The sequence below is a fragment of the Telopea speciosissima genome, chromosome 1, assembly GCF_018873765.1.
Source record: "Telopea speciosissima isolate NSW1024214 ecotype Mountain lineage chromosome 1, Tspe_v1, whole genome shotgun sequence".
Classification (NCBI taxonomy): domain Eukaryota; kingdom Viridiplantae; phylum Streptophyta; class Magnoliopsida; order Proteales; family Proteaceae; genus Telopea; species Telopea speciosissima.
In genome coordinates, this window is record NC_057916.1 from 23257352 (window position 1) to 23284044 (window position 26693).

General features: G+C 38.5%; 2 protein-coding genes across 3 annotated transcripts; both read right to left on the minus strand.

Moving 5' to 3' along the window:
- Nucleotides 1-1328: 1328 nt before the first annotated feature.
- Nucleotides 1329-12781, minus strand: LOC122642467 (protein BUD31 homolog 2-like). The gene is made up of 4 exons (XM_043835961.1): nucleotides 12762-12781; nucleotides 11547-11662; nucleotides 10796-10983; nucleotides 1329-1626 (listed from the first exon to the last, which is right to left on the minus strand). Exons 2-4 carry the CDS (start codon nucleotides 11638-11640, stop codon nucleotides 1471-1473), a joined length of 438 nt encoding a protein of 145 aa, XP_043691896.1. The 5' UTR covers nucleotides 11641-11662; nucleotides 12762-12781; the 3' UTR covers nucleotides 1329-1470.
- Nucleotides 12782-16313: 3532 nt separating this feature from the next.
- On the minus strand, nucleotides 16314-20618 carry LOC122642426. Of its 2 annotated transcripts, XR_006330042.1 has the most exons (5): nucleotides 20443-20618; nucleotides 18981-20336; nucleotides 17249-17369; nucleotides 16547-16825; nucleotides 16314-16471 (listed from the first exon to the last, which is right to left on the minus strand). XR_006330042.1 is itself a non-coding variant. In XM_043835902.1 (4 exons), the coding sequence occupies exons 1-4, from the start codon at nucleotides 20539-20541 to the stop codon at nucleotides 16599-16601; spliced, it is 1803 nt and encodes a 600-aa protein (XP_043691837.1). In that variant the 5' UTR covers nucleotides 20542-20618; the 3' UTR covers nucleotides 16314-16598. The 2 variants fall into 2 exon arrangements, 1 of the variants encoding a protein (XP_043691837.1); XM_043835902.1 differs by having other exon boundaries at nucleotides 16314-16825.
- Between the last annotated feature and the right edge of the window lie 6075 nt (nucleotides 20619-26693).

The window sequence follows — 26693 nt, forward strand, 5'->3', positions numbered from 1 at the left end:
ATCTCCAATTCCTCTTCCTAATACATTATAGTTTGTACTTCGTATGCAAAATGACAACTTCATGTATCTATTTATCTTGCTAATTTTTAAAGTTAAAGGATGCACGTGCTTGGATAATATTAGTGAAAGTATTGATTGTAGGAGTAATGGATTTAAACAATACTTCAATAACAATAGAGATTAAAGGAGCTTCATATGTATTGGTCATAAACTTACGAAAGAGAAAAGAAGAAAAGAAAAAGAAATCAATACAAAATCCACATAAGGCAAGAAAAAAACATAGGAAGGAGGGAGACTATAAACAGAAGAATCCACTCTGACCATCAAGGGCTTGGAAGAATGGTAATTCACTGAGTTCAAGTGCCTATACAAATAGGAAAACTGGGATTTGGTAGAAGTGAGAAGAGCGCAGACAATCAAAAGAACACAATAAATGAGAAAAATGATGGGGTAAAGGAACTCACCTTTTAACCACTTTCCAAGCTTGTCAGGTTTTGAGACTTGATGAGTGAGATGCATGTAGGGTTCTCTACCACATGGACCTACCACATCTCGAGGGAGAGCAATCTTTTGAGGAAGACAAAGTTCACAAATCCTCGTGTAACATTTAGTTTTTCCCATCAAACAATTACATAAACTAAATAACATTTTCCCCCCTATCAAGAAGGTGCAGCTAATTAACTAGAAGAAATAGATGGTGGTTAATGCCATGGGAGACACTTGCTACAATGTAATCTAGAAAACTGATGCATACTAACAAAAATCAACAAGCAGATTCAAGAATATTACAGTGAAATTTTAGAAAACTGGGCCCACAAAATTAAGTGAAGCTGATTCCCAGAGAAGAGTGATAATGCTAAAAGGAATTTAAAGGGGTTCGATTATTACAAGGCAGTGATTTAGTAAAAAAATAGGAAGCTGTGATTGACCATTTCATCAGTTAAATAGGGATTACCAGGGAATTTATGACAGTACAGGCGGAGGACGTTGGATTGAGTTTGAGTTTATATCTGACAGTTCAAAACTCAGTGGCACCATGCCCACAGCTGTTTGGAATCAATTTCCATGACTATAAGAAACATGAAGAGTTTAAATGAGATTTGAGAAGCTGGAACATTTTAGAAGGAACTTTTTTCCCCCAAACATCTGCAAAGCTAGTTAAAAAAAGAGGTATCAGATACCTGGGAATGCCAGGCCTTGTCAGAGCTTCTACTCAAATTAGCTACCTCAACCGGATTTCAGGTAAATTTAGATTTGCTGTTACATTCAGAGAAGAAAAATATAAAAGAGCTCGTTACTATGTTTAGGCCTTGGTATCCGAGTGCGTTTAAAATCATACAAGTACATGTTTGGTTAGGGCATTACTACATACCAGGCCATGGAGTACGAAGAGGATCAATAACCGCCAGCACTGAATAAGCCTAACCACTCTCAACAGCCTGTCAGTACTTTTACACACAAAGCGGGGAATCAGTCTCCACTTGCACAGCCCCCACAGCCGCAGTGCACGCATTCTATGACTTTCTCTTCCCTTAGGTGTTTGGGTACCCTGCACACACAAGTGGTGGCAAAGTTGTGATCACGTGGCTGTATGCATCGTAGGCAGCAGAGGCGTTCATACCCTGACTGTAATTCAAACAAAAATCCAAGATCAGAGAGGAAAACTGAATGTCCATAATCCATATTTATTAGCAAGGAGAAAATCTTACAACCCATTGAATGGAAGGTAAAAAGGGGGATGATGTGCCTGATCTGAACTCACTAATCAAGCAGTCATACAGATAGCTGACGGGTATATATTTAATTAATTTACCCTTATCCATGTACAAAAAAACATAACTAAACATTTTTACAAATGCAAAAGAATATAGGGACCTGGTTGTCCAAATCTTCATCTTGTCACGTGTTGGTTTTTCAGTTCAAGCTAACAGAACCACATGCTAGAACAATGCCTTGAAAACTTTTTAGCCAGTGAACTAGATGGAGTAACAGGGGAAATAGCCCTATAGGGCATACAGTTGGGATAGTCCACTTAATTTGACATGTATGATGTATTCTTTACAAGTATCCAGGGAATTCCCCACGTACCCAAAAGTTGGCATGATCAAACATCCCTCCACACGGTAGGAATAACCGAAGGTGTGGGAATGGCCTACCAGATTGTTATTGTGGGAAAGTTATTGTAAATGGCATTTGCTAAAACAGATAAGTGGTAAAACTAGAAAGTAATAAATAAGTAATGAGCAAATTAGAGCTAATTTAAGAGTAGCTCTCAGATACATAATAAGTTGCGATAAAGTCGTTTGAGGTGGCATGGACATGTGCAATGGAGGCCTTTGAATGCTCCAGTATGGAGGGGTGATTTGATTCAGATTGAAGGAGCTAAAAGAGCCAAGGGTATCCCTAAAATGACTCTAGCAGAAGTGATGAAGAAAGACATGCATAGCATAGGACTAGTAACAAGTATGGCTTTGAATAGAGCTGATTAGAGAAGAAGGGTCCACGTAGCCAACCCCATTTAGTTGGGAAAAGATTGAGTTGAGTTGAGTATTTGCTGAAATAGAAACAAATAAACTCATCTTAAAGAAAAACCATAGTCTCATCTTAAAAAACATCCATAACCAAACTATCTAATCAGTGAAAAGGATTTGACATGCCATGTATGGTATTTTAGTTTAAATTCATCTTAGAAACCCCAATGCATTTCAACATGTTCACTCAAGTGGATATTTTAGCTTAAACTGAAGAAATTTGAACTAACATGGTATTTGCTTACATCAAAGAAACATTCAAAATTGCAAGTCATTTTCACCTTTAGTATATTATTTAAACAGGATTCATCATCTTCAATGGAACACTACATGGTCATCAAATTCCAGCCCTCATTGATGGCAATCTCATAAATCATGGACGGTCAACAGTGGCAAAATTTTGGATTTAGATACAGCATGAAAATTGCCTTCAGAAATAATTACTCCCCATTCAATAAGGTTCATGGTCAAAATCAGATGCTTAAGGACAACTCAACTTTTGACTAGTCAATCTATTGATGACAGAGTTTAGGTTCATGATTAACAGTATGGAAGAAAAAAGAACTGATAACATTGGAGTAGGAATTGGATGCTAGAATTACGAATGACAACTCAGTCAACTCAAAAATCAACAGCAACAGGTTCATCAATGTAGAAAAATCCATTTAGAGGTCTTCAAGCTTCCCCCTAAGAGTAGATAATCATGCCTTGAAAGAAAAATTCATTTTATAAGGAAAATATTTAAAAAAAAGACTTCACTGAGCATTAGGATCATCTGATCAAGATGCTTTTGACTTACAGTCCAACCAGCCACCAGCCCACCATACTAACTGCAGATCTAGTCAATGAATGTCAGAGGACATCCTATTACCAAAGTCTACATAAGAATATGGTCCTGAAAAAACTGGTGTCATATTTACTGATTCAGGATTTACCGTCTAAAAAAATAATAAGATATATCTTATTTCAATACGTCGTATTTGCACCTTAGAGGGCCAAGCACTGATTCACAATTTGATGGCGACAAATTCTGTTTACCTTGAACACAACAAGAACAGTTGACTGAAGCAAACCAAATCAAAGATCTAGATCTGATGTGGTGATGTAGAACACCACTGCAACAGAAACAGATCAGCCTCAACACCCTGTTAGATGCATTAGTTGTAGTGTCTATACTCAAGTAGAGGGCTCCTCATTAGTCATTAGTTGCCTTGATCAATTCTTATGTATATGACCGTTATATAGTGTTGGGGTGTCTTTATTCTCTAATGGCTACATTCCACAACTAGGTATCTTCCCTCCCCCTTATTACTCCGTAATTCCTCATGAAAGTGGGTGAGGCCAGATGGCCACCTCACCAACATCTCCATCTTGGCCATATTAGCCACATTTACACTTCACGTTCTTTATTTTCAAGAACAACCATCATGATATTTGCATTTATGCTTCAAGTTCCCATTTCCAGGAACAACCATCATAATGTTTGCATTGTCAAGACAAGAAACATTCAATTTCTATTCCAGACTTGGACTGCTCTAAGTCTCATTAGTATTTTTTAACATCCAGAACCGGTTCCAGACTTGGGTTGCTCTAAGTCTCATTAATATTTCGGAACATCCAGTTCCAGATTTAGGTTGCTCTAAGTCTCATTAAATTCACATGTTTACTGCAGGCTTCCAGTCTTCCATACAAATTTCCTTTGTGAGGGAATCGGCTACCACGATTCCTTTTTTGTGCAAACCCGCTCATGGGGTTGAAGTATATTCATACTCAAGAGGTAAAAAAGATCTTACAATAGGTATGAGCTCCTCTGGAAAGGAAGAAACTCAAAAATCCAACCTTGGATAAGATCGGCTACCATATCGCTCATAGGCATATAAGTTACTTTAATTTCACCCTCAATATCTCGTATATAGAGCTACTATATTTTTACATTTTTTCCCTCAAGTTGTTTGTGCTACTATGTATCAAGTTGATTGCCGCTTGATTATCATAAAACATCTCCATTGGTTCGTTTACAAGATCCAACCCAAATTCCATTAAGAACCGTCTTATCCAAACTACATGAGTAGCTGCCATATAACAAACAATATACTTCGCTTCTAGTGTGTGCCTCACAACACACCCTTGTTTCTTGTTACCCCAAGAAACAGATGCACCTCTAAATATATAACATGTCCAGAAGTGGACTTACAGTCGTCCCTATGTATAGAAACCGCTTCCTCTAAAAGGCCGACCTTATAGGAAAGGGAGGAAACAATATGTATATCATACAGGAGCTCTAACACGGCGAGCTATCCAAAGGGGGACACGGGTGGATAAATAATTTTTTAACACCTGCCCGCTCCCAGGGGGACTCGATACCGTGACCCCTGCCCTTAGTTAGTAAGTACACGTATTATACGCGTACCCGAACTTTTGAACAAATAATACTCCCATCCCAGCACTTTACCGTATTTTTATAAAAAAACGCGTTTTTTAACCGATCGAGTATTATACTCATATTATTCGGGTATTATACGTTTTATACTTTTTAAGTTTTACCCTAATGTTTTTAAAAAAAAAAAAAAAAAACCCAAAAGATTAGAATTTTTTCACGATTTCACTTTCCCTTCTTTTGCGATTTGCGATGTCACTCCAAAGTCCAACCCTAGAAGGCAAACAGCAGCGGCAGCCCCCTTCCATCTCCAATCATCCTCCCCATCTCCGTTACCGTGACTTCTCTGCCTACGCCACTGCCACTGCCACTGCCACCCAAGAACGCCCATCGAAGAGAAGGTTTTGGCTTCGATCTTGACCCAAAATGCACTGGTAAACCTTAAAATCAAAGACACCAGTCATCACCCATGAGATCCAACGCATTGCCAATGGTGATCGATCGCTCCGCCATCCTCTCGAGTCACCCCATCTCTGAATTGCTCACCAGGTAAGCTTATTCACCGAATCCCTTTGTTTTAGCCTTATCTTTTTTTCTCCCCCTTTATTATTTATCCTCTATTTTAAATTTTCAGATCTGGAAAATGAGAGTTTCCATTTCCAATGCTTGATTAGTTTCTAAAAAAATTTTGCAGCTCTGGAACTTCAGCCTTTGAGAGAAATCTTACATGCCGACAATTCAAGAAAGCTTGATTGCCATCGAATTCTTAAAGACCTGTGAGTACAAAATCCCCAATTTCTTGTTTAAATTAATTTGTTTTTGGTAATTTTCCTGTGCTTGTGACCAACTAGTCAACTTTAACTATTAATTAGGTGGTGAATGCATGTTATATAATGAATATATGCCCCTTTTTTTAAAAGTATTATTGCCGTCTATGCCATATTATACACGTATTAAACGCGTGTCGTATTATTACCGTATGCGTTTTATGAAGCCGGATTTTTGAAAAGTATTATTACCGTCTAGTCCGTTTAATTGCCGTACGTATTCGTTCCCGTTCAATTGTCGTTCCCGAACTTACTAACTAAGCCCCTGCCTGCTCTGATACCATGTAGAAACCGCTTCCTCTAAAAGGCCGACCTTGTAGAAAAGGGAGGAAACAATATGTATATCATACAGGAGCTCTAACACGGCGGACTATCCAAAGGGGGACACGGGTGGATAAATAATTTTTTAACACTATCACCTCCAAAATCAACATCAGAGTATCCAAGAATCTTCAGCTTTTCCACTTGAAAGGACAACTTTAAATGATTAGTTCCTTTTAGGTACTTCATTATCCTCTTGGGTAAGATCGGCTACCATATCGCTCATAGGTATATAGGTTACTTTAATTTCACCTTCAATATCTCGTATATAGAGCTACTATATTTTTACATTTTTTCCCTCAAGTTGTTTGTGTTACTATGTATCAAGCTGATTGCCGCTTGATTCTTGTAAAACATCTCCACTGGTTCGTTTACAAGATCCAACCCAAATTCCATTAAGAACTACATGAGTAGCTGCAATACTACAAACGACATACTCCGCTTCTAATGTGTGCCTCACAACACACCCTTGTTTCTTGTTACCCCAAGAAACAGATGCACCTCTAAATATATAACATGTCCGGAAGTGGACTTACAGTCGTCCCTATCACCTCCAAAATTAACATCAGAGTATCCAAGAATCTTCAGCTTTTCCACTTGAAAGAACAACTTTAAATGATTAGTTCCTTTTAGGTACTTCATTATCCTCTTCATTGCTTTCCAATGAGCAAAGCCAAGATTACTTTGGTATCAACTTACCAAACTGACTGTATATGTCAAATCCTCTTGAGTACACAACATAGCAAACATCAAACTACTTACTGCTCGAGTACAAGGTACATTCAACTTTTCTTGTCCTTCTTGAAGACATTGACTTTTTGACAAAGTCTTTCTCAATACAATTAGTGTTGATGAGGGACTGTAGTTCTGCATTCCAAACCTTTTTAATTCAGAGTTCAAGTATTTCTCTTGACTCATACACAACCTGCAGTTTATTATATCCTTGGAGATCTGAATTCCTAGGATATAAGATGTTTTTCCTAGATCCTTCACTTCAAATATGTTGTTGCGTTCATACATGGTCTTGTTTATCATCTCTAAGTCATTACCAACTAACATTATGTCATCGACATATAAAGACAAAATAGTAAAACTACACCAACTCTTCGAGATATATATACAATTGTCCAATTTGTCTAGTACGAATCCTAATTTGAGGATTGCTTTGTGAAATGCCAATATTATTTACGAGAAGACTACTTTAACCCATATAAAGACTTTTGAATTCTGCATACTTTATCTTCATGTCCTATTATCTGAAAAACCTACAAGTTAATGCATAGGTTTCTTGCCACTCACCATATAGGGGGAAAAAAAAATTCACGTTCATTTGTAACAATTTTAATTCCAAATGTCCGACAATTGTCAATATTATTCTACTATAGGCAAATTTCGCAATCGGTAAGTTTCCTGGTAATCAGAGTTATCAAGGCAGGAAAGTGACCATGGCGTTTTAAAGGGGCAAAAATCAAGGCGACACCACCATGGCGGCAAGGCACCAGCCATGGCGCCCAAGGCGTCCAAGGCGACGCCTTGATAACTATGCTAGTAATCTATACCTTCTCTTTTTGAGTAAATCCTTTTGTTACTAACCGGGCCTTCAACTTTTCAATAGACTCATCTGCTTTATACTTTTTTCCTAAACACCGATTTGCAACTTATGGTGTTTCTGCCCTCTGTTAGGTCGCATAGCTCCCATACTTTTTAATTCCTTGTTATGTAATCAACTTCCTTATACATGACATTCAGCCATTCACCTGATTCATGCGATTTTATCACTTCACTATAGGTTACGGGATCTACTGCTTCTTCTACGTCTATGTAACCTGTATGACAAGATGGGTTAGATAGATAGATGTGGTAGTAGTCGAATAAATAAGCCAGGGTGCTCTTATTCATTTACTCCCTCTTACCCTAGGTTAAGGGTCATGTCCTTGAGGATCATATTGATCTTCAGGGATTTGGAGTTTCTCAATCAAAATTTCCGAGTTCATTTTGAGAATCAATATCATAATCATCTAAAATAATATGCAGGGGTTCTGAATCCTCCTGATGTGGTTCCTCATCTATATCTCTAGAAATTCCACATCCCGACTCTCAATTACCCCTTTATCTGGGTGATAGAACCACCTTTTGATCTTTTGGGATACCCTATGAATTTCCATAATAGAATCTTGGCTCATCTTCAAGATTCTATTCAATATCTTTCCAAGCAATGACTTATATCAGTACACATAAATTCAAGCATCTCTTTGAACAGAAATTCACCATGCAATGATGTGCATTCTCAACAATACCCTCACAACATTGGGTTTTTCCGAAGTCATATAATTCTATATGCCAATAGTGTAATCATATAATGAGAACGCATCTATTAGGAAATTCAAAACCCCACAATTATGTGGTAACTACTAGCCCCACAATACCGTCACAACATTGGGTTTTTCCGAAGTCATATAATTCTATATGCCAACAGTGTCATCATATAATGAGAACGCATCTATTAGGCAATTCAAAACCCCACAATTATTTGGTAACTACTAGCAAGATAATCAAGCATTGCACATTGCATATTATCAATTTCATATCGCATAACCATAAATGGTTAACTCAAGAAATTTATGTAAAAAATTCATTTACATAGTTCCAAGTATTTTTCAATTTCAAATGTACTTGTAGATATCCACAGAATTGGACCTAAAATCCGACCAATCGGACATATATATACCACTTGGCTTGAAAGCCAAAAAACCAGGCTAAATAAATTAACCCCCATTGGAAAAGAACAAAGACTTTGAATGTTCCGACGTCCAAAATTTCTTATATCTGATTTATATTGAAGGAGTTATGTCTCTATAAACTTAGAGAGAGTCGTTTGAGGTGGCATGGCCCACATTCAAAGGAGGTCTTCGGATGCCCCAATATTTAGATTGTGGGAACCAAAAGAGCTAGGGGCAGGCCTAAAATAACCATAGGAGAAGTGGTGAGGAAAGACATGTTTAGCTTAAGCCCCGCATCATGTATGACTTTGAATAGAACTGATTGGTGAGCAAGGACCCATGTGGCCAACCACATTTAGTTGGGATAAGGCTATGTTGTTGTTGTTGTTGTTGTTTTTGTTGCTGTTGTTTGATATGGCGGGTTCAAACATCAAAATAGGTTGTTAATTTGAGAGTCACGTCTAACCCATAGCCCAAGTACAGATAAAGCCCATAATCAAGCCCATCTCTTAAAATAAACTTTATCCATTTAATACTTCATACGGTCTAAACTTTGGCATCCCTTTTTTTCTCCCTCTTTTTTTTATTGTTATGACTGTGGGTCACTATGAAGATAGGACAAAAGGGTAGTGCCTCGAAACAAAAGTAATGTTCAATGCACCTTCTTCATTATACAAACTAAACATAAGTCACCAACGGATTTTAAACTAAAGTAAAAACTCTTTTTTTAATCACCATTCACCACAACTCTTCCGAAAGTGGCTATTACCAATCATTCTAATGGACCGTTTCACATTAAGTGTTTTTTTTTATTATTTGAAAACTTACTTGTAAAAAGATTCTCCAATTCCTTCCGATAGACTGAGAGCAAATAAATGGTTACTAAAGAATTGGCTGAAAAAATATTTTTCATCTTCTTCATATGACTGAAAATGAAACATGGTGTGTAAAGGGCAATGGGTTCCAAATACCAAAAACATAGGGTGTAGCATGCGCAACTGTGGTTGCTCATATTTGAGGTAGTCCACCACGGAACCATCAATGTTCCAACATTTTATAAGAGAGAAACACTCTCATCTCTTCTAATTGCCGACTAACCTTTAACAAGTGTGTCAAGGTGATAATCAGAATTTAAGCAATTCCACAGCCTCAAAAATTGTTGGAAATATTCATCCAAAACGTACATGTTAATACAGGTAACAAAGGGAATATGATACTTATTTGAACCATAGACAAATCAAGGTTGATGACAGCAAATAGAAGCATCATACATAGCATCACGAACCAAAGCGATTGAAAATGCAAAGAACAGTGGGAGGGGGAGGAGAGCTGCAGCACAACGATGGTGGTGGTGCCGAATTTTGTAACTAAGTGAGAGGAGGAGGCAACGGTGATGTTTTTGGTTCTGATACCAATGAAGTGTCTATACTCAGGTAAAGGGCTCCTCATTAGTTGCCTTGATCGATTCTCAAAGTCTCCTACTTATAGACTCATATATCTATAGTTGTTATATAGTCGTTGCGGATATAGCCATTATATAGCCATTGGAGTGTCTTTATTTCCTAACGGCTACATTGCACAACTAGGAATTACCCCTCCCCCATTATTACTCCTTAATTCCTCATGAAAATTGGGTGAAGCCAGATGGCCACCTCACCAAAATTAGTAACCTACGGTCCTATACTACAAAACCCCCCAAGAGAAATCAATGTGAGGAAAATGCATAACCAAACTTAGAACTCTTAAATTATTAAAAAGCTACAACTTTAATACAATTCCGAAATTTAAATTTAGATGTCTCAAGTGACTTGAAACTAAAGATGTTTGATGATGAAGGTTTCTATTATTGGTGCTAAGCACTCAAGAAACATGATGGCTTAAACTCTCATAATAGATCTGAAAGAAGAAATTAAGGATCCTAAAAGGTTTGGGAAGAGAGAACAAAGCAAAACTACAGGCAAAAAAAAGTGAAAGGCTCTATGCAATAAAAGATATATTAAATGAGATGTCAGGGCAAACCTTCTTCCATTTTGCAATAAGATTGCGGTCAGCATAACCTTGTTCCAAGCAGAACTCATAAAGCTCCGAAGATATTTCCTTCCTCCGGTAGTAAAGATCATAAATATAGCGGCTCTTTTGATGTGCAATTTTAAAAATAGGCCACAATGCTTCACATTTTCTCTTACCATCATGTGGATCATTTTCAGCTGTCAATCAAACAGTACATACATTGTTTATAATATGAAGGTTCAAGTAAATAGACAACAGTCTAACTAGTCAAAAATATTGCCTACACAGTTTTTTTGGAATTGGCACAGTTTGACCACCAAACTTAGGATACAAAGACCAGCTAATACGGCCAAGCAGGCACGTTTACATGGGAACATTACAGGTAACAGTTCCGCACATTTTGTGTGTATGGAAGCAAGTAAATCATGTAAATGAGCTCGTCTTTTGAAATACAAAAATGAAAACATATAGCTGGAAATATGCATGTATGAACTTAAAACAAAACATTAAGAACTCCGGATGTAATAGCAAACTAAAAAGTCTATGATGTGCAAGTTTAAAAATGCAAGCACACAGAATAAGACCATTCGATAGTTTCTGTTGTAAGCATGCGCAACGCAGAAAAAACCAAGACAGTATAATGGATATGAATTTGGAGAACCCGACAAACTCCCACACTCATATCATTTTATGTCATGTCTGGCAATGGTTTTTTAAATGGATTGAAGAGTCCAGGTTTCACAGATTAAAAGAGCCCAACCTTCTCTCATTTTCCCCTCGAGCTCACGAAGAGTTGGTTCAATCAACTCCCACCCGGTTGGGTATTTGATACGGTTTGTCTTTACCTTTGGCATACTTCCAACTGCACTTTCAGCAATGAAATGAGACCAGTAAGAGATATTGGATATGAGTCTACTTTAATATATTTTCCTTTTAATCAGACCTTATAGCTTATCAAAACAGTAGAATCTACAAGATATAAGTTCTTGGAGCTGAATAAAGATGAGGACATGAAAAATTATTCACTTTTATAAAATTCATTTTAACTCTAACAATAGAAATAATTTTTCAACTCGAAATTACCAACCACTACTTGATAAACCTATGGGTGAACGGAGTAAATGTCACTAGCAGGGCAAGAGCAAAAGAACACGAGTCAATCTGTAGAAAACACCTCGAAGTCTTGATGAAGAAGGGATCACCTCCTAGAAGGCAATGGCACCAGGACACTTTATTCTATCAGGTCTTATCTTTCCTTAAAATTTCGCCTATAACTTCCCAAACTCTTGAACAAGAAATTTCTCGTTCAAGTCCCCCATTAAAGTAATCTTTCACTTCTCCTTCTCCCAAGCAAAGCAGTAATATCCAGGAGGGGAAACCCCCCCCCCCAATACACAATAGGGCAGAAATAAAACGAAATTTAGAGAACTAATTGAACATCAACTCGTCGGAAAACCTAACAGAAAAGGCCGAGCAAGACTAAGAACCCAGACCAACTAGCCAGAGAATGTGAAGCAGCAGGAGGATTTGCACAAATACGGGACTGTTGCCGCCATCACCGAGTTCACAAACCCGAATTTAGCGACACAGCATTGGTGCAGCCACGCCAGTACATGATTGCGTGGACCCACAAAGGGTATTCGTCCGAAGGCCGCTCGCAGAACGCCGAGAAGATGTGACGCAAAGCTCGCCAAGGATGATGAAGAGCAGGAAAGAGAGGAGAGAGAAAAGGAGACAGGGAACGCGGTTTAGACGAGCTTTAGTAGGCGCATGCCTTACCCAGCAGCAAAACCCTTTCGGAACCCAATGACAGGAAAAATCAAAGGAATGCATGAGGAAAAAACAAAAAGGTTCCGATCAAGAAGGCAAGGGGAACAACACAATTGATTCAAGAGGAAAACTGAGAAAACAAAAACAACATAAGGAATCCATTACAGAATAACAGATACGTACTCAGAGTGCAAAAGGAACTTACAAAGGTTTCCCTTCGACACCAGCGAGCGGGATTTAGCTCATAAACTGAAGAGCGGAGACCGAAGTGTGGAGGAGGGGACTTGTTTTGTTCTTAAAGGGATTCTTTGGTTAGATACAAGGGAAGTCGAGTGCTTGCGATGTTTGAATGCCAAAACAAAAAGAAGGTAAAAAAGATCTCCACTTGGTGGTGTTTCTATGCCCTCTTACAGGTACCGTGAGATAACAATCGAGGTAAATACCTAGGCGTGTTCACCCATTGGTTCAGATGCTTGGGTAGAGATCTCTTGCCCATAAAGAAATATGTCATTGAGTATATTTTTCATTAAACTCAAAATTTTAATTGAAGGGAAAAAGTTCTCCGTCCTATGCCATCACTCCTATTAGTCTGTCTCTCTTTTCTCCATGTGAAAAGATATCTTTGCCACCTTATTTTGAGTTGGAGAGAGATAGACACATGGGAGTGCTGGCGTAAATCACACTCTCAGATAGAGAACTACTTCCCTTTTTGCTTGGCTTCCAAACATAGCCAAGTTTTAGGGATGACTGTTAGCGTAGCTAGTTGTAACAGTGTAGTAGAACACCTCTGTTTTAGTAATTGGTTTCAAGGTTGGTATGATATGATACCGACGGGTATTGGAACCAGACCACCCAATAGTTTATTGGGACGGATCTGGTCCTAGTGATATACTATTGGTCTGGGTTGGTTCTGGTTCGGGTCTCCCAACGGTTCCTTAACCGATAGCCCATTAAGGACCCGGTAGCACTGGAACTGTTGGAACTGGAGGATATGTAAACAAATCGAATGGGAAATAATCTGAAATACTAAAAGGCTTTAAACACTATCCTATTAATAGTATTACGTTGTCTGGGACTTTTTAAGAGGCACTCTTTTGTTGTTCTTTAAGTCATCAATATATGAGTGGAGTTTGAAATGGAAATCATGAACTCTAAAAGCTGTCCCTTATTTATATATGTATCAATGTCTTTATTTTGGGCTCTACAATACTATATCTATGTACGATGAAGCTCCTTCCTAGAGAAACTCTTATTGTCCTTTATTTTGGGCTCAATAATGTTTGGAACTGATTAGGAATTGGAACTAGACCACCCAATAATTAATGGTACTAGGTCTCAGATTTGGATCTAGTAAGCTTATTGATCCGATTATGGTCTTGATACCTTAGAGCCGAAACCGCTAAGGATCCGGACCGATATCCCAGAACTGGACCAATTGACACCCCTATGTCAAATTGATAAAAACCCAATGAGAGAGAAACGAATAAACTAGACCGAAACTAAACCTTCCCTTATTGAGTCGGCTTTGGTTTGGCTTAGTTCAACACTACCAAAATCAGATCAAGCCGACTGTTTGACACCCCTAATGGGATGCGAAGGAGTGTCCAACTCAGGGTTCAAATCGGTAGATTCAATTGATTTTGATTCTAGCAATTTGAGGATTTTCACGATCAAAACTCCGATTATGAATAGAAGTCCATTTGTTTTAAAAAATGAGAAAATACAAGGCGTTTAAGTCATGCCTCTTGAAAATGATTCTTGTTTCTCCAAAAGATGGCTGGTTAGGGTAAGTTTTCCAGGATAATCAACTTTTTTACCTTATGATACTGTCAAATTTATTTATAAATGGGCATATGATCTATCGATTCTCTCTGCTCCTCCTTTATCTAATTCGTCGGATTGCTTATTATTGATGTGCCCTACTGAATATCAAGCCTTGTCAACTCGAGATCAACTAGCTCTAATCTGTGATGGCTCTTTCGAAGAGGAGTACTTATCGTAGTGGATGGGCTTTTGTAGTACTTTATAAATTCATTTTTCACTATGCTGCTTTGAGTTCCGGTATTACGAGGCAGATGGCACATAAGGCCAGAGAGATCTTGCAGGGATTGCAGCAAGTCATGGCAACAGGATTTAGGGAAGTGAAGGTGTGGGTAAACAATCCCCAAATATACAACTAAATAATGCAAGGCACTGCTGGTTGGCTCTTGGATTTATTGTTAACCTTTTGTTAATTATATATTTGTAATGACTTATATTAAGGTCTGTATTGTTTATAAGGATTGACTATATAATTTCAATAGAAGTTAGCGGTTAAGACCATGACAAATCAGCTAAATCAATTTATTGAGGATGATGTACCTAAAGTTTCATTAAAAAAAATTTGTTTAAACACAAAAGAAGCTAAAGAGATTAGATAGGCATCAGGCCCTAAAGAAATCCAAGCTAGGTCGGCCATGGACATCCAAACCATCATGGTTTGAGGAGTGATATCAGATCACCTGAATCGACATACGAAAATATTCATTTCAGGATGTAATTCTGTATCGATGGGTCGGTACAGACCAAGGATTTTTTAAACAAAAAAAAAAAAGGTAATAAGGATCCTGAAATGAATATTTTCCTGTGGCCCCAAGAAATTGTACCTCTGTTCGAGTCACCAAAGGATATACTTGAGATATGCCATTGGTCGATGCATTGATATCATACTTGCAACCTTAATGCAATTTAACCAAGTAGAATCAAGGCTTGGATCATGTCTCCACCAATTACGGTCAATGTCTGATTCAAATCGATCGTAAATGACTATTAGAGTTAAAAGAGGTAGGGACAGACCTAAAATGACTATTGGAGAAGTGGTAAGAAAGGATCTGTAGTTAGCACAGCTTGACCCTAGTATAACCGTAGATAGAGTTATTTGGAGAACAAGGACCCATGTAGCTGACCCCTTATAAAAGGATATTCTTGAGATGCTGCTTTGACTTCTACTTAGATTTTTTTCTTTAATAACTTTATTTTAATTTTTCATTTTCTTTTACTCTTTTTATTACTGTCACAGCCTCTTAGACTCCATTTAACTAATGTTGGAATAAAGTTATGATTGTTGCTGTTTGATTCAAATTGAACAGAAATCAAACAGGGTATAACTTCTTTTAGATCTTATTCAGATCGGCTGATTCACTGATTTGATTCTAAATTAAAGATTCTTGCCTAAATTTGATCATTTGAAGGTCACCAGAAATAGAATGTCAAGTTCGGCAGATATGAAAGAATGTATTCGTCTATATCAGTTGCCAGAAAATATCCATCCAGTGCAGGGTGAAATATGAGGCAAAATTTCTCTCTTCCCTCCCCAGTATTCCGAATACGCTATCCCTTGATTTAACACCAACCGAACACAAGGAGGATAGAGTGAATATATGAAAATATTGAAAACAGAAAAGTGGGTAAATAGGTAATCTACACACACCAAGGGGCAAGGGCCATGAAGAACCCCAAAAAACAAAAGGGATACAATCAATCCAAAGAATGAATACCTTTGCACCTAAACCATTCTTAGGGCGATGAGAATTTCTTTTCAGCAATAGCACCTGTGCTACTAGATCTTCATTGTTCTCTAGTCAACTTGGATTTATACTTTTATACGCTTTCTTCTGCATGAACACCGAATAGATATGGAACGAACTCCGGTTGATCTTCATTGTTTTATAATGAACTTGGATGCATAGGCTGACCATAGTTCATCCATTCCTAACTCTTCACGCAAGGTGGGCATCACTTTCAGCCTGTGTTTGCCTCGTGCAACCAGCAGAATTACAGTTTTCTTACAATGGTGACTAGTAAATTTAATACAAATCTACACATACTATACAAATTTACATCTCTTTTGATTGTAACTAAGAGCTTCAAAAATGCCTTGCCAAACGATGACCCCCTCTGAAAAAATCAAAAATTATGGCCTGACTATGCCATCACACATCCGCACTGGACCATGCCAGATTTGCATCAAGAGAAACCAGCATTTACCTCTGAGTGCCTGAACTTAACCAATAAAAAAGTCCATGTCCTCATCCCGCAGCTCTGAACTCTGAATTCCTTCTGCAAGCCTCACAGCAATGGTGGCCTTATAAGTTGCCAAGTCAGCATTCTCCATGAGATTCTGCGCTCTTTGACGCTTCAGTGTAGCCACCTCCAACAACCTTCTTTCAGAGTTTTTGGCTTCTTCAAATCGAAGCCTGGCTGCCTCAACATCATGTTCATCCGCCATGGCTTCATGTCCATTGAAAATGTGTTAGTGCCATATTAATTCATGGTTCATTGCTGCAAGTGATTAAATTGATATTGAAGTCGCAAACAAACAACCCCACCCCCCCCCCCCCACCCCCAAAAAAAATGAATTAGAATTACAACCAAGTCCAAAGCCTTGACAGTCACCCAAAACTGGTTTCACCAGTATGAACCAGATTGTTGCAAACGCAACAGGAAAAAGAAAGAAAAGGAGGACATTGATTGTGGGAGCAACCACCAAGGGCACTGTACTATTACAACTAAGATCTTACCTGTATAGTGGTGGGATCCACTGTACAGGTGCAAATCCAACCGTTGTAACACAATGCCAATTGTATAATTTTCCCCAGAAATGGTTAGGCTTATATAGAGGGACCATCAGGCACCAGGTGAATAAAAAAATACCTTCTAAAAATCTTGGATGTTTTCCTCTCCCTCTCCCATATTGGCAACCCCTCCGCTTGAATGACCGTTTCTTTCGCAGAAGTGGTTTTTGCAACAGTTGAGCTCTCCTTGGGGGATGTTTCTGTTGTTAAGAACCGCAGTTCATTATATGAAATCTTGCTTATTAGCATCCACAAATCACCAATATATTTTCATAAAAAAAAACTGACCAGGAACTGTTTTCACATCAAAGATGCAGCATAGAAGGCAAGCAAAACTGCACATGGTTGTTCACATCCTCAAGTCATCTATATTTTCTAGGTTTTGTGTTAGCCTAGAAATGCTTCTCCCCACCCACCCCCACCCCCCCCCCCCCCAAAAAAAAAACACCTTGTCTTTATTTCTCTCCTTTTAAAGAAAAAATACATAAATGTTCCCACTAATACACGGTATATAAACATAATATCTATCCATAGTAAATCAAAAACTACATCCAAAAGCAAGAATTTTCCACTCAAAAATTGTCAAGAAACACTACATGCTCAAATCTGAATGTGTTTATTTGATAAGAATACAATCTTTACTACATAAATAATAAGATGTATAACACCATGGTATAAAGCTAGCACCAACTAATGTATAACCCCGTCCACGTCTACCACAGAAAACAGCTCCTGTTGATTTTACATCCTAGTCTAGTGGTGAAGGTTCTTGTGGTTGTTCTAATACCATCTATGCAGTGAAAAAAAAGGAAAAAGGGGAGTATACTAGGATGTATGAAACCCTAGAAAGTACTAGTGTTAGAACCCCTTCTCACATAGACATCATGGACTCAAATCACTTATAATATCGGAATGCCTTCTATGATTCTAAAGTTTGTCTGTTTCTAAACGGATGGGTGCTTCCAAAAGTCACTTTCTGCCAGCTGGTTGTCAACGCAACAAAATTAATGTCTATAAAACATGCTCTGTGTAGTTAAATGCATATACGGATGGAAAAATGGGATTGAAGTCTACAGGTAGGCTTGAAAGGTAAAAAAGACAAAGAAAAATGAGGAAATGGTGAAACAATACAATATGAAAACCATTGATCAAGTGAAAGCATTCCAGAACCTCTGACTTGACAACTTCCTCTGAAATATAGTATAAAAAATAAAAATTTAGCCTGAAATAGGTAAGTTAGCCACATTCTTTGAAGTAAACTTGAAGACAAATCGCAAAACTCTATCGTTTTGAAGCTCATGCAAGTCAAATGCACCTGACAAGAGTAGAAATCAATGAAATTGTTCTCCATTAATAAGGAAATGTTTAGAAAAAGTAATGTCATCCTCCATAAGGTCAAATTTTCTCATAGGAGATTAACTGACAACCAATCAAAAAGATAACAGACAAGCAAGCAAGATCCATAGCTTGAGACATTACAAAAGAAGAGAGAATAGTTAATTTAGTACATGAGAACCATATCTCATTTCTGACAGATTTTGCAAGTAAAATTATTAAAATACATCGTTGATACTTGTGAAGTAATTATTTACAATTATCAAGATTTTTGAAAAAAAAAAAAGTTCAAACTTAGAAATTAAAAAACCTGTACTTTCATTTTTACAAGTTCAATTACCACAAAACAATGGAAGTATGGAACCGACAAATATTGCAGAACAGCAGAAACTTCCATGGCACAAGAATGCACCACCAAGTAAGAAAGGTAGACTATTGTATGATGCCATAAAAATTATATAGTACATTGCCTTTACCTGGAAAACCCTAACAAGTGCCGAGCGTTTCAGTTTCCGCTTTGTGATCCAGTAATTGTAAATAGCTACCACTATTTCCCTCCTTCCAAAATTTAAACAAAGATGGGCAGCTTTATTCTCATCGGCAGTATCATCGGGACTGCAATATGCAGTTTTCTCAAACACATCTACAATTTTCTCAAAATTATCTGCTGAGATAAGTCCAGATCCATCATTGTCTCCACCATAAAACTCATTATTAAGATTGTTTAAGAACTCCTCATCATCGGGCTGGATATCATAATTGGCTGTTGTCTTCATCAATGCCCTTGCCACTTCATCCTCTTTTATTGTGATGTATCTCTCAGGTCGCACATAGGGATAACATTTGTTGTCCCCATATTCAGGTACGTCATGTACTCCAGGCACAGGGATTGTTCTATCTGAGGGAGTCTTTATATTACGATCATAGCATTCCTTGTGAAGTTCCTTAAAGACAAACCACTCTTTTCTGTCTAAAAACTCTAACTTCCAACCATTTCCTCCTACCCAAACGATGGCATGGGTAAAACGATTTGTTGTACTGGGCTTCACCATATTTTGTGCTCTATGGCAGTATCTCAAGGAACCATGTCTCCTAACAGCAATTAACCACTCATTTGAAGTTGAGAATTCCAATGAAACATCAACTCCCACTTCCCTATAGCATTTGTCTGGCTCAATAACCAATATGTTTGCACTGCAAGATAATGAATCCAAGTTTTGCCTCAATTCAACCAAGGTCGATTTCAGCTCCTTCATATATTCTCCAAAACCTTTACTGGTACAACTACGCCGCTTGCGATTAGATGGAAGCACAGAGAAGGAAGTGGAACTATCCACACTGCTAAGCAAATCACCACCTACAACACTGCAGGGGCTTTGCAACTCCGTAATTGAAAGACTTACACCTCTTGCAGAACCCAGACGACTCTTCTTCTGAATACCGCGGGGATTCAAGCCATATCTTTTAGATCTACTACAGGCCCTGGATTTGGAAGCTCTAACAACAAAACCCACCTCTTTCTTTCCAGTATAAATACCCCCAGAAGTCATAATCTCGCTTCCAGAAAGACCAACCTCCCTAGATATACACGACAGGCAACTTTGGCTGTCAGAGCATCTCCGCGATTTTGTTTCTAAAGCCATCAGATACCGCCGCAGAACACTAGGTAGACAAGTGGACCCAAGAAGCATTCTAGAGTGCAGATACATAAAAGCGCTGGGAACTGAACGAAAATCCATTGAAAACAGAGGTGTGAAACACGGGGCGTCCAAAATCTTGCAAATTCCAGATGACAAGATATCATTTTCCCCTACATTGCCGCATGGATGATCCTGTACACGCAAACGCGAACATAAAACACACAAAGGGAAAAAAAAATGCTAGAAAAGCGGAAATGTTCCAAGTCGCATAACAGAGCAACGAAAGGGTTCCACTTACATGCAACAAGTGAATGCTGTTACGGGAGAAAGCAAGAGCGATCGGCTTAGAGCACAAAAATGCAGAAAGCTCTGTCAAACGCACCCTGGTCCGTGTCATGTACCACAGAATGGAATGCAGAAGGCAAGCGAATCGGCTAGTATTACTAACTGTAGGTTTAGTAACCACCAAAACCAGTTGCTGTAGGAATCCAAGATTATCCGGCAGGACCTGGCTTCCTTTGTTATTCTCGAAAACTCCCATTTCCTCTGATAAATCAGTCGAAGAAAACCCAGTTTGTCTCTTTTTCCGCTGTTTACGGACAAAGGGAATCCCATACATACGATCCTCATAAACCCTGATTAAGCCCCCTGAAGTTAATGTAGAAGCAGAGGATTGGTTACCACCCAACCTTTTACGCTTACGATGGTAAACGTTGCCGTACATTCTGTCTACACTCTCATTGCTCATGGAAACCCCAGGCCCGTTCTTAAAAGAACCTGGTGCCATTTCCCCATCCAAATGCTTCACATCTACTTCCTTCCCCGCTAAAGCATTATGCCAACCATCGTTCTTGCAACAAAGAACATCATCCGCATCGCTAGAATGATCAAGAAGCCGAAACCATGCCTCACCATCCGAACCTTTGTCCTTCGCGTCAGCAGATTCCGACGACAACCGTTTCCCAGATCGCAAAACCCTCGCTCCATCCGAATCTTTCACAACTGATTTTGGCACAAAAACCCTAGTTGACCGTCTCATACCAACTGACGGCATGGGAAGCAGGTTCTGAAAGAGAAGAACACTCAAAACTATGTTCTTCTCACCCAAAATCAGAGAGTTCGAGAAAAAAAAACACCTCGTGGACTGAGATTCAGATGGTTTAAGTGTTCAACACGCACTCCCATGTTCAGAGGAAGGAAACAGATGCGGAACCATCGACGCAAAAAGCTTGCAAGTACAAGCCATCCAGTCCCGTGAATTCTTATATCTTTAAGCGGAAAGAAGAGAACAGAACATGAGATATACTCAGCGATCGTGAAGAACTACACCTGACAAACTGCCATTAAAAGAATCGTTACGGAATTGAAAATCAAAATAAGAAATCTAAAACCCCTCCATCCATGGGGGACCAAGAATATGGAAATCAAAGTGAGATCGATTTACCTCAACTCTCACCTTATTTCCGCTTCGTAGCGAAGGCTAGCAGTTTGAAAGAAGATCCACGGAGTTTTTGTTGCAGAAGACGGAAGAGCGGGGAAGATATCGCAGTCCCAACACTCGCACAGACTGCTGTACGTTATACTTTTCTAGGGTTTTATGCAAGAAGCTTTAAACAAAATGGGTTTAACCGTTCGCCGACATATGATCTCCGTCAGATTTAGATTGGACGGTTGATATCATCGGAAGGCCGAAAACAGTTCGAATGCCCCAAGGCTGGAGGTTTCCGTTCGATGGGAGATTTCTTTTTGAAAGACCAAAAATAACCCCTAAAATTTGGTATAATCACGGGAATGGATGAGTTGTGAATGAAGTTTTACGTCTTTGCGGTCTAAGTAGAAGTTGGTACAGTTTAAGTTTTTTTTATTTTTTCGTAGGAAAAAGGTTTTGTTTTTTTGGTAGGAAAAGGTTGGGAATAAAAGCTGGCCCTTGCCGCTCTATTTTTCCTGTGTAATCGAAGGAAAATAACAGAATATAATAATATATAGTAGTACTTAAAAAGGCAAAAAGAGGGAAACGAATACGTGAAAATTCCTACCAAAAATTCAACCGTTTATCACTTTATCGTTTTCCTTCTCATCTATTCCTATATATGTCATCCTTTTTATGCTATTGCCAAAAAAAAAAATCCCTTGTTTGCTTTAGTGGTCTTAAATTTGACTGAAGTTCTTAGTTCTTAGTTCTTTTTCTTTTTTTATAGTATAAGATTTGTACATTAATTTCAAAATTATATACTCAGATTAGTGTGGCACCATCCCAATACAATGTCTCACATATCCTCTATTTTTAGTGTTTTCTCATAATGCCCCCCAACAATGCATTAAACTGCACATTATTCGTGTAGCAAATTCTCTCCATCCCAAAAAAATATGGAAATGTTCTATTTCTATGTGAGGGAGTGTACCCTACGCTAGCCACATGGGGGTGAAATGACCATCCTGCCAAATGAAAAACAGTAATGACCGTCATATTGATGTTGTCGTGTGCATAAGGTCCACGCTCTCCCATAGAGAACTCTTGCCCATAGTAAGTTCGGGTATGGCAATAATATGAAAATAGATACATACGGCAATAATACATTTCAAAAAATGCAGTGCAATAAAACACATACAACAATGAGATGGTACATGTTTAATATGTGTTTTCATACGATTGCTTTGTATAAGTCCAGGAGCAAAAATACGGGTTTATCCTTGTAAAAATAAGGAGCAAACTGATTTTTTTTGCAACTAAATGCCAATCAGGCAATATGCAAGAGCTCTATCCTATTTAGGGGTGCAAGTTTGGCCCTGTCGGCCCGAATCCGCCATGAGCCCAAACATGGTCTGGGCTAAGATATTTGACCCTAAGGGCAGGTCAGGGCTTGAAATTTCTGGCCTTGATTCAGGGTTGGGTCAGGCTAAGGGTTGAGGTCTCGGGCTAAACCTGGCCAACGCGGCCCTATTTTAAGTTATGCTATAATATATATATATACTTTAAACATCAAGCCACATTTTGTTATATAATATATGGGAAGCAGTTTTATGTCCGGGAGTGTGGCCTACGCCAGCACTCCCATGTGTCTATCTCTCTCCTCCTTAAAACAAGGGGACAGAGGTGTCTTTTCACATGAGGAGGAAAGAGATAGACTCATGGGAGTGTTGGCATAGGCCACACTCCCGGACAGAGATCTTTTACCCATAATATATTATATATGAAGATAATAAGTGATATAATACATTTTATTATAGTGTTATTTTATGAAAAATTGATAATTTTCTCCCAGGCCCATTCCAGCCCATGCATTTCCTTCCTCTTCCCCATGATCAGGGCCAATCAGGGTCAGCCCGGCCCGGCCCAACCCTGAGGGCGGGTAGGGTTGGATTTTCCAGGCCTTGAGTCAGAGTTGGGTCGGGCCTGGCCCAACTAACGGGACTCAGGGTTGCGCTAGGGTTTCGATGGCTCATCCTAATAAGCTTATCAAAATGTATCAAATCAATCTACTATTTTGAGCCAAGGTAGATGGCTGGGCTTGGCCAATTGATCATTAGATGAGTTGTGAATCTCGTAAGTTACCAATCTAATAAGTCAGGGATTTCATCTCATTCATATGACTCATTATGTGAGGGGTAGACCTTGGTGCAACAGTAAAGTTGTTCCATTGTGACCAAGTGGTCACGAGTTCGAGTCTCTGAAAATAGTCTCTTCACGAAGTAGGGGTAAGGCTGCGTACATTATGATCATCCCTAAACCCCGCAGTGGTGGGAGCCCTGTACACTAGGTGCGCCCATATACACAATATGTTTTGAACTCTTACATTGTTTTTTTTCCATTGTTAAAGATCTAGATCAAATTGAACTTTCAAAATATCTTAAAAAATTTATATCTCCTCGTAAGGATGTTGGATTGATTAAAACTAACTAGCCACAAATTTGAATGCAAATGGATCTTCCACATAATAAATATTTATACTGTTCCATTAAGCTTGTCAAAAGAGACCGTCCTAAAAAACTTCACCTCCATGCACCCAACCTAGTGTTTATTTATTTATTTTTTTTTAAGGAAAGGGATAGACATAATGCTTGAGTGCGGCAAGCTAGCAGGTGGAACCAATTGGGGTGTGGAACAAGTTTTCATATAGGAGGTGCATGGGGTCATTTCAAAAGGGGGAGGGGGATGAGAGAGGTAAACACAACAGGTGCAAGCTTGTGATACATGGGCGGTGTGCCCAACCTTTTCCTTATTTTTATTACTATTGTTTTCTTTAGAGACCATTGTAGTTTAACTCTTGCTATTAACCTTTTGATAGGCAATTGATTTGTTTGATTTATCTCCCTCATGCAACCTGAGGCAAAAAAGAAGTCATACAAAGAAAGGTTTTAATCATGCAATGCATAACGGGCTCCTGTAGATTCCTCTAACTCATTGAATGAAGGGGGGGGATTATGAGGTAACATAGTTCTATATGAATATTCAAAAAAAGGGTATGCAAACAATGCATATCTTACTGAATGAGGAAGATGTCTTTATGTGGTCTCACTTTACCACCATCTGAAATGTGTGGAAACTAGTCCATGAAGATTCTTACGTGTGCAATTCCCCTCTTTTAGTACGCATTTAGTATCTCAGCAAGTGAATATTTCTCTAAGCTTATCTAGTAGCTAATTCGTTGTTTGAAAGCTGCTCCAAGGATCACTCGAATAACTAAGGTTTGTTGATGATTTTTTTAGTGCAAGAGAATGCTAACCAGTCGTATTGTTAGATTTAAAATATATTTAATATATATTATTTTATTTTAAGTTTCAAAATATTTTGATTGCTTTGTTATGGTGTGGGACCCATGTGATCAAATAAGTAATTCCAAAGGTTGTAACATTCTATGGGTACCCTAAAGTCTATTCATGGTCACTATCATGAGTGGGAAGGTGGGTCAAGGATATTGAATGAGATTGATTTCTCAATTCATGGCCATAGGTGATGTCTCTCCCTTTATGGTTCTTAGTGGAGAATGACCCCTTATGTGGTTTTAAGATTTTTATGATCTTAGTGGAGAATGAATGAATTTTAAGGTCATTCATGACCCTTAGTGGGGAATGACTATGAATTTGGAATTAACCTTCAATTCATGTCCATATTCATGTCCATAAATCTTATTCTTCAATTTGGTCATAAGTGGATGGTTATTCTTGGGAATTCCAAGGGAGTGCAATGATTGGTCTTGAGCCTATATAAACCCAACCAATTTGCTTTGTAAGAGAAATGTTTGGATACATGTTCATGTCTATATTTAGCAATCAATAAGAGTATTATTCTCTCTCTCTCTCTTTTCTTCTAAGTGTGTTAGAGGGTTACTGTGTTGAAGCTCTTGGCTCCTTCAAGGGACTAGAAGGACTACTTCATCTTCTAGTTGGAGGTTGTTTTATCTTGGGGTAGTGGTGCAGAACACTCATTGGCAGTAGGAGGCATCAATTACCTTAAAGGCAGCACCACAAGTGTGACTCAACCTCAAGCTTGTTCAAGTTGTTGCGGATGTGGTTCTACATCAAATCCAAGCTTTGATCTTCTCATTTCAGCCAAAAGTCAAGCCTAGTTTCTACTGCTTAATCTATTGTATTGCAATTCGTGTTGTTTCAATTATTTGTAAGGAATTGTAATACAATTACCCAACAGGTTTAAGGTAATTGATATTATAAGATCTCATGGCTGATCTTGGAGTTGTAAGCAACAAGGGTGATGCTTCGAACAACAACACCACTGATGGAGCTGCCAATTAAGGAAATCCTTCAAACACAAGTATTGAAGGAGCAATCAACAACCAAGAAGGCGGAGTTCCTGTTAGTCGCAATGGTAAGGAGATTCCTCTTTTCCCTACCGTTGACTCAATTCCTACCAATGTTATCCCGTCGATGACGAAGCTTATCCCGGATTTGGGTAAAATGAGGATTATCTCTGAATTTGACAAGATCGAACAGTTTGGAGGTCAAAACTCCAAACGATGGAGGCAAATGATGTTGTTTGCATTAGCCCAAATTGGGGTGGTATTTGCCTTGACTGAACCCATGCCGAAAAAAAGTAATGATCATGAAAAGGATGGCAAAAGGGTGGCTTCGATTCAAGCGGATTACCAGTGGAAGAATTGAATTTTGAATGCATTATCAAATGACCTATACCATGTGTATAGTTCTTTGGAATATGCATGTTCGATTTGGAATGCGTTGGTAAAAAAGTACTCTCTTGAGGATGCTGGTTCAAGGAAGTACTTGGTAGCTAATTTTCTATACTTTGCTATGAAAGATAGTGCCATCGTCTCAAACCAAATTGATCAATTTCAAATTTTGGTTGGAAAGCTAGCAAAGGAAAAGATGGTTCTACCGAAAGAATTTGTGACCGGTGCCTTGATTGAAAAGCTTCCATCTTCTTGGGATGCCTTTAAAGCGTCTATGAAACACAAGAAGACGGAGTTGACTCTAGACCAATTGATTGTAAGGATCAAAATTGAGGAGAAGAACCGGCACAAGGACAATGGTGAAAAAGACCTTGGGGAAAGACGCCTAAAAGCGAACTTGGTAGAA

Coding starts and splice junctions, on each gene's coding strand:
- LOC122642467 (XM_043835961.1), bottom strand. CDS start 11,640: ATGCCAAAGGTAAAGACAAACCGTATCAAATACCCAACCGGGTGGGAG. Junction 10,984..11,546: donor CGAGGGGAAAATGAGAGAAG/GTTGGGCTCTTT, acceptor TTTGATTGACAG/CTGAAAATGATCCACATGAT. Junction 1,627..10,795: donor TTATTGCAAAATGGAAGAAG/GTTTGCCCTGAC, acceptor TTTGAATTACAG/TCAGGGTATGAACGCCTCTG.
- LOC122642426 (XM_043835902.1), bottom strand. CDS start 20,541: ATGACACGGACCAGGGTGCGTTTGACAGAGCTTTCTGCATTTTTGTGC. Junction 17,370..18,980: donor CACTTGTTAGGGTTTTCCAG/GTAAAGGCAATG, acceptor TCTTAACAACAG/AAACATCCCCCAAGGAGAGC. Junction 16,826..17,248: donor ACATCCAAGATTTTTAGAAG/GTATTTTTTTAT, acceptor ATGGACATGAAG/CCATGGCGGATGAACATGAT.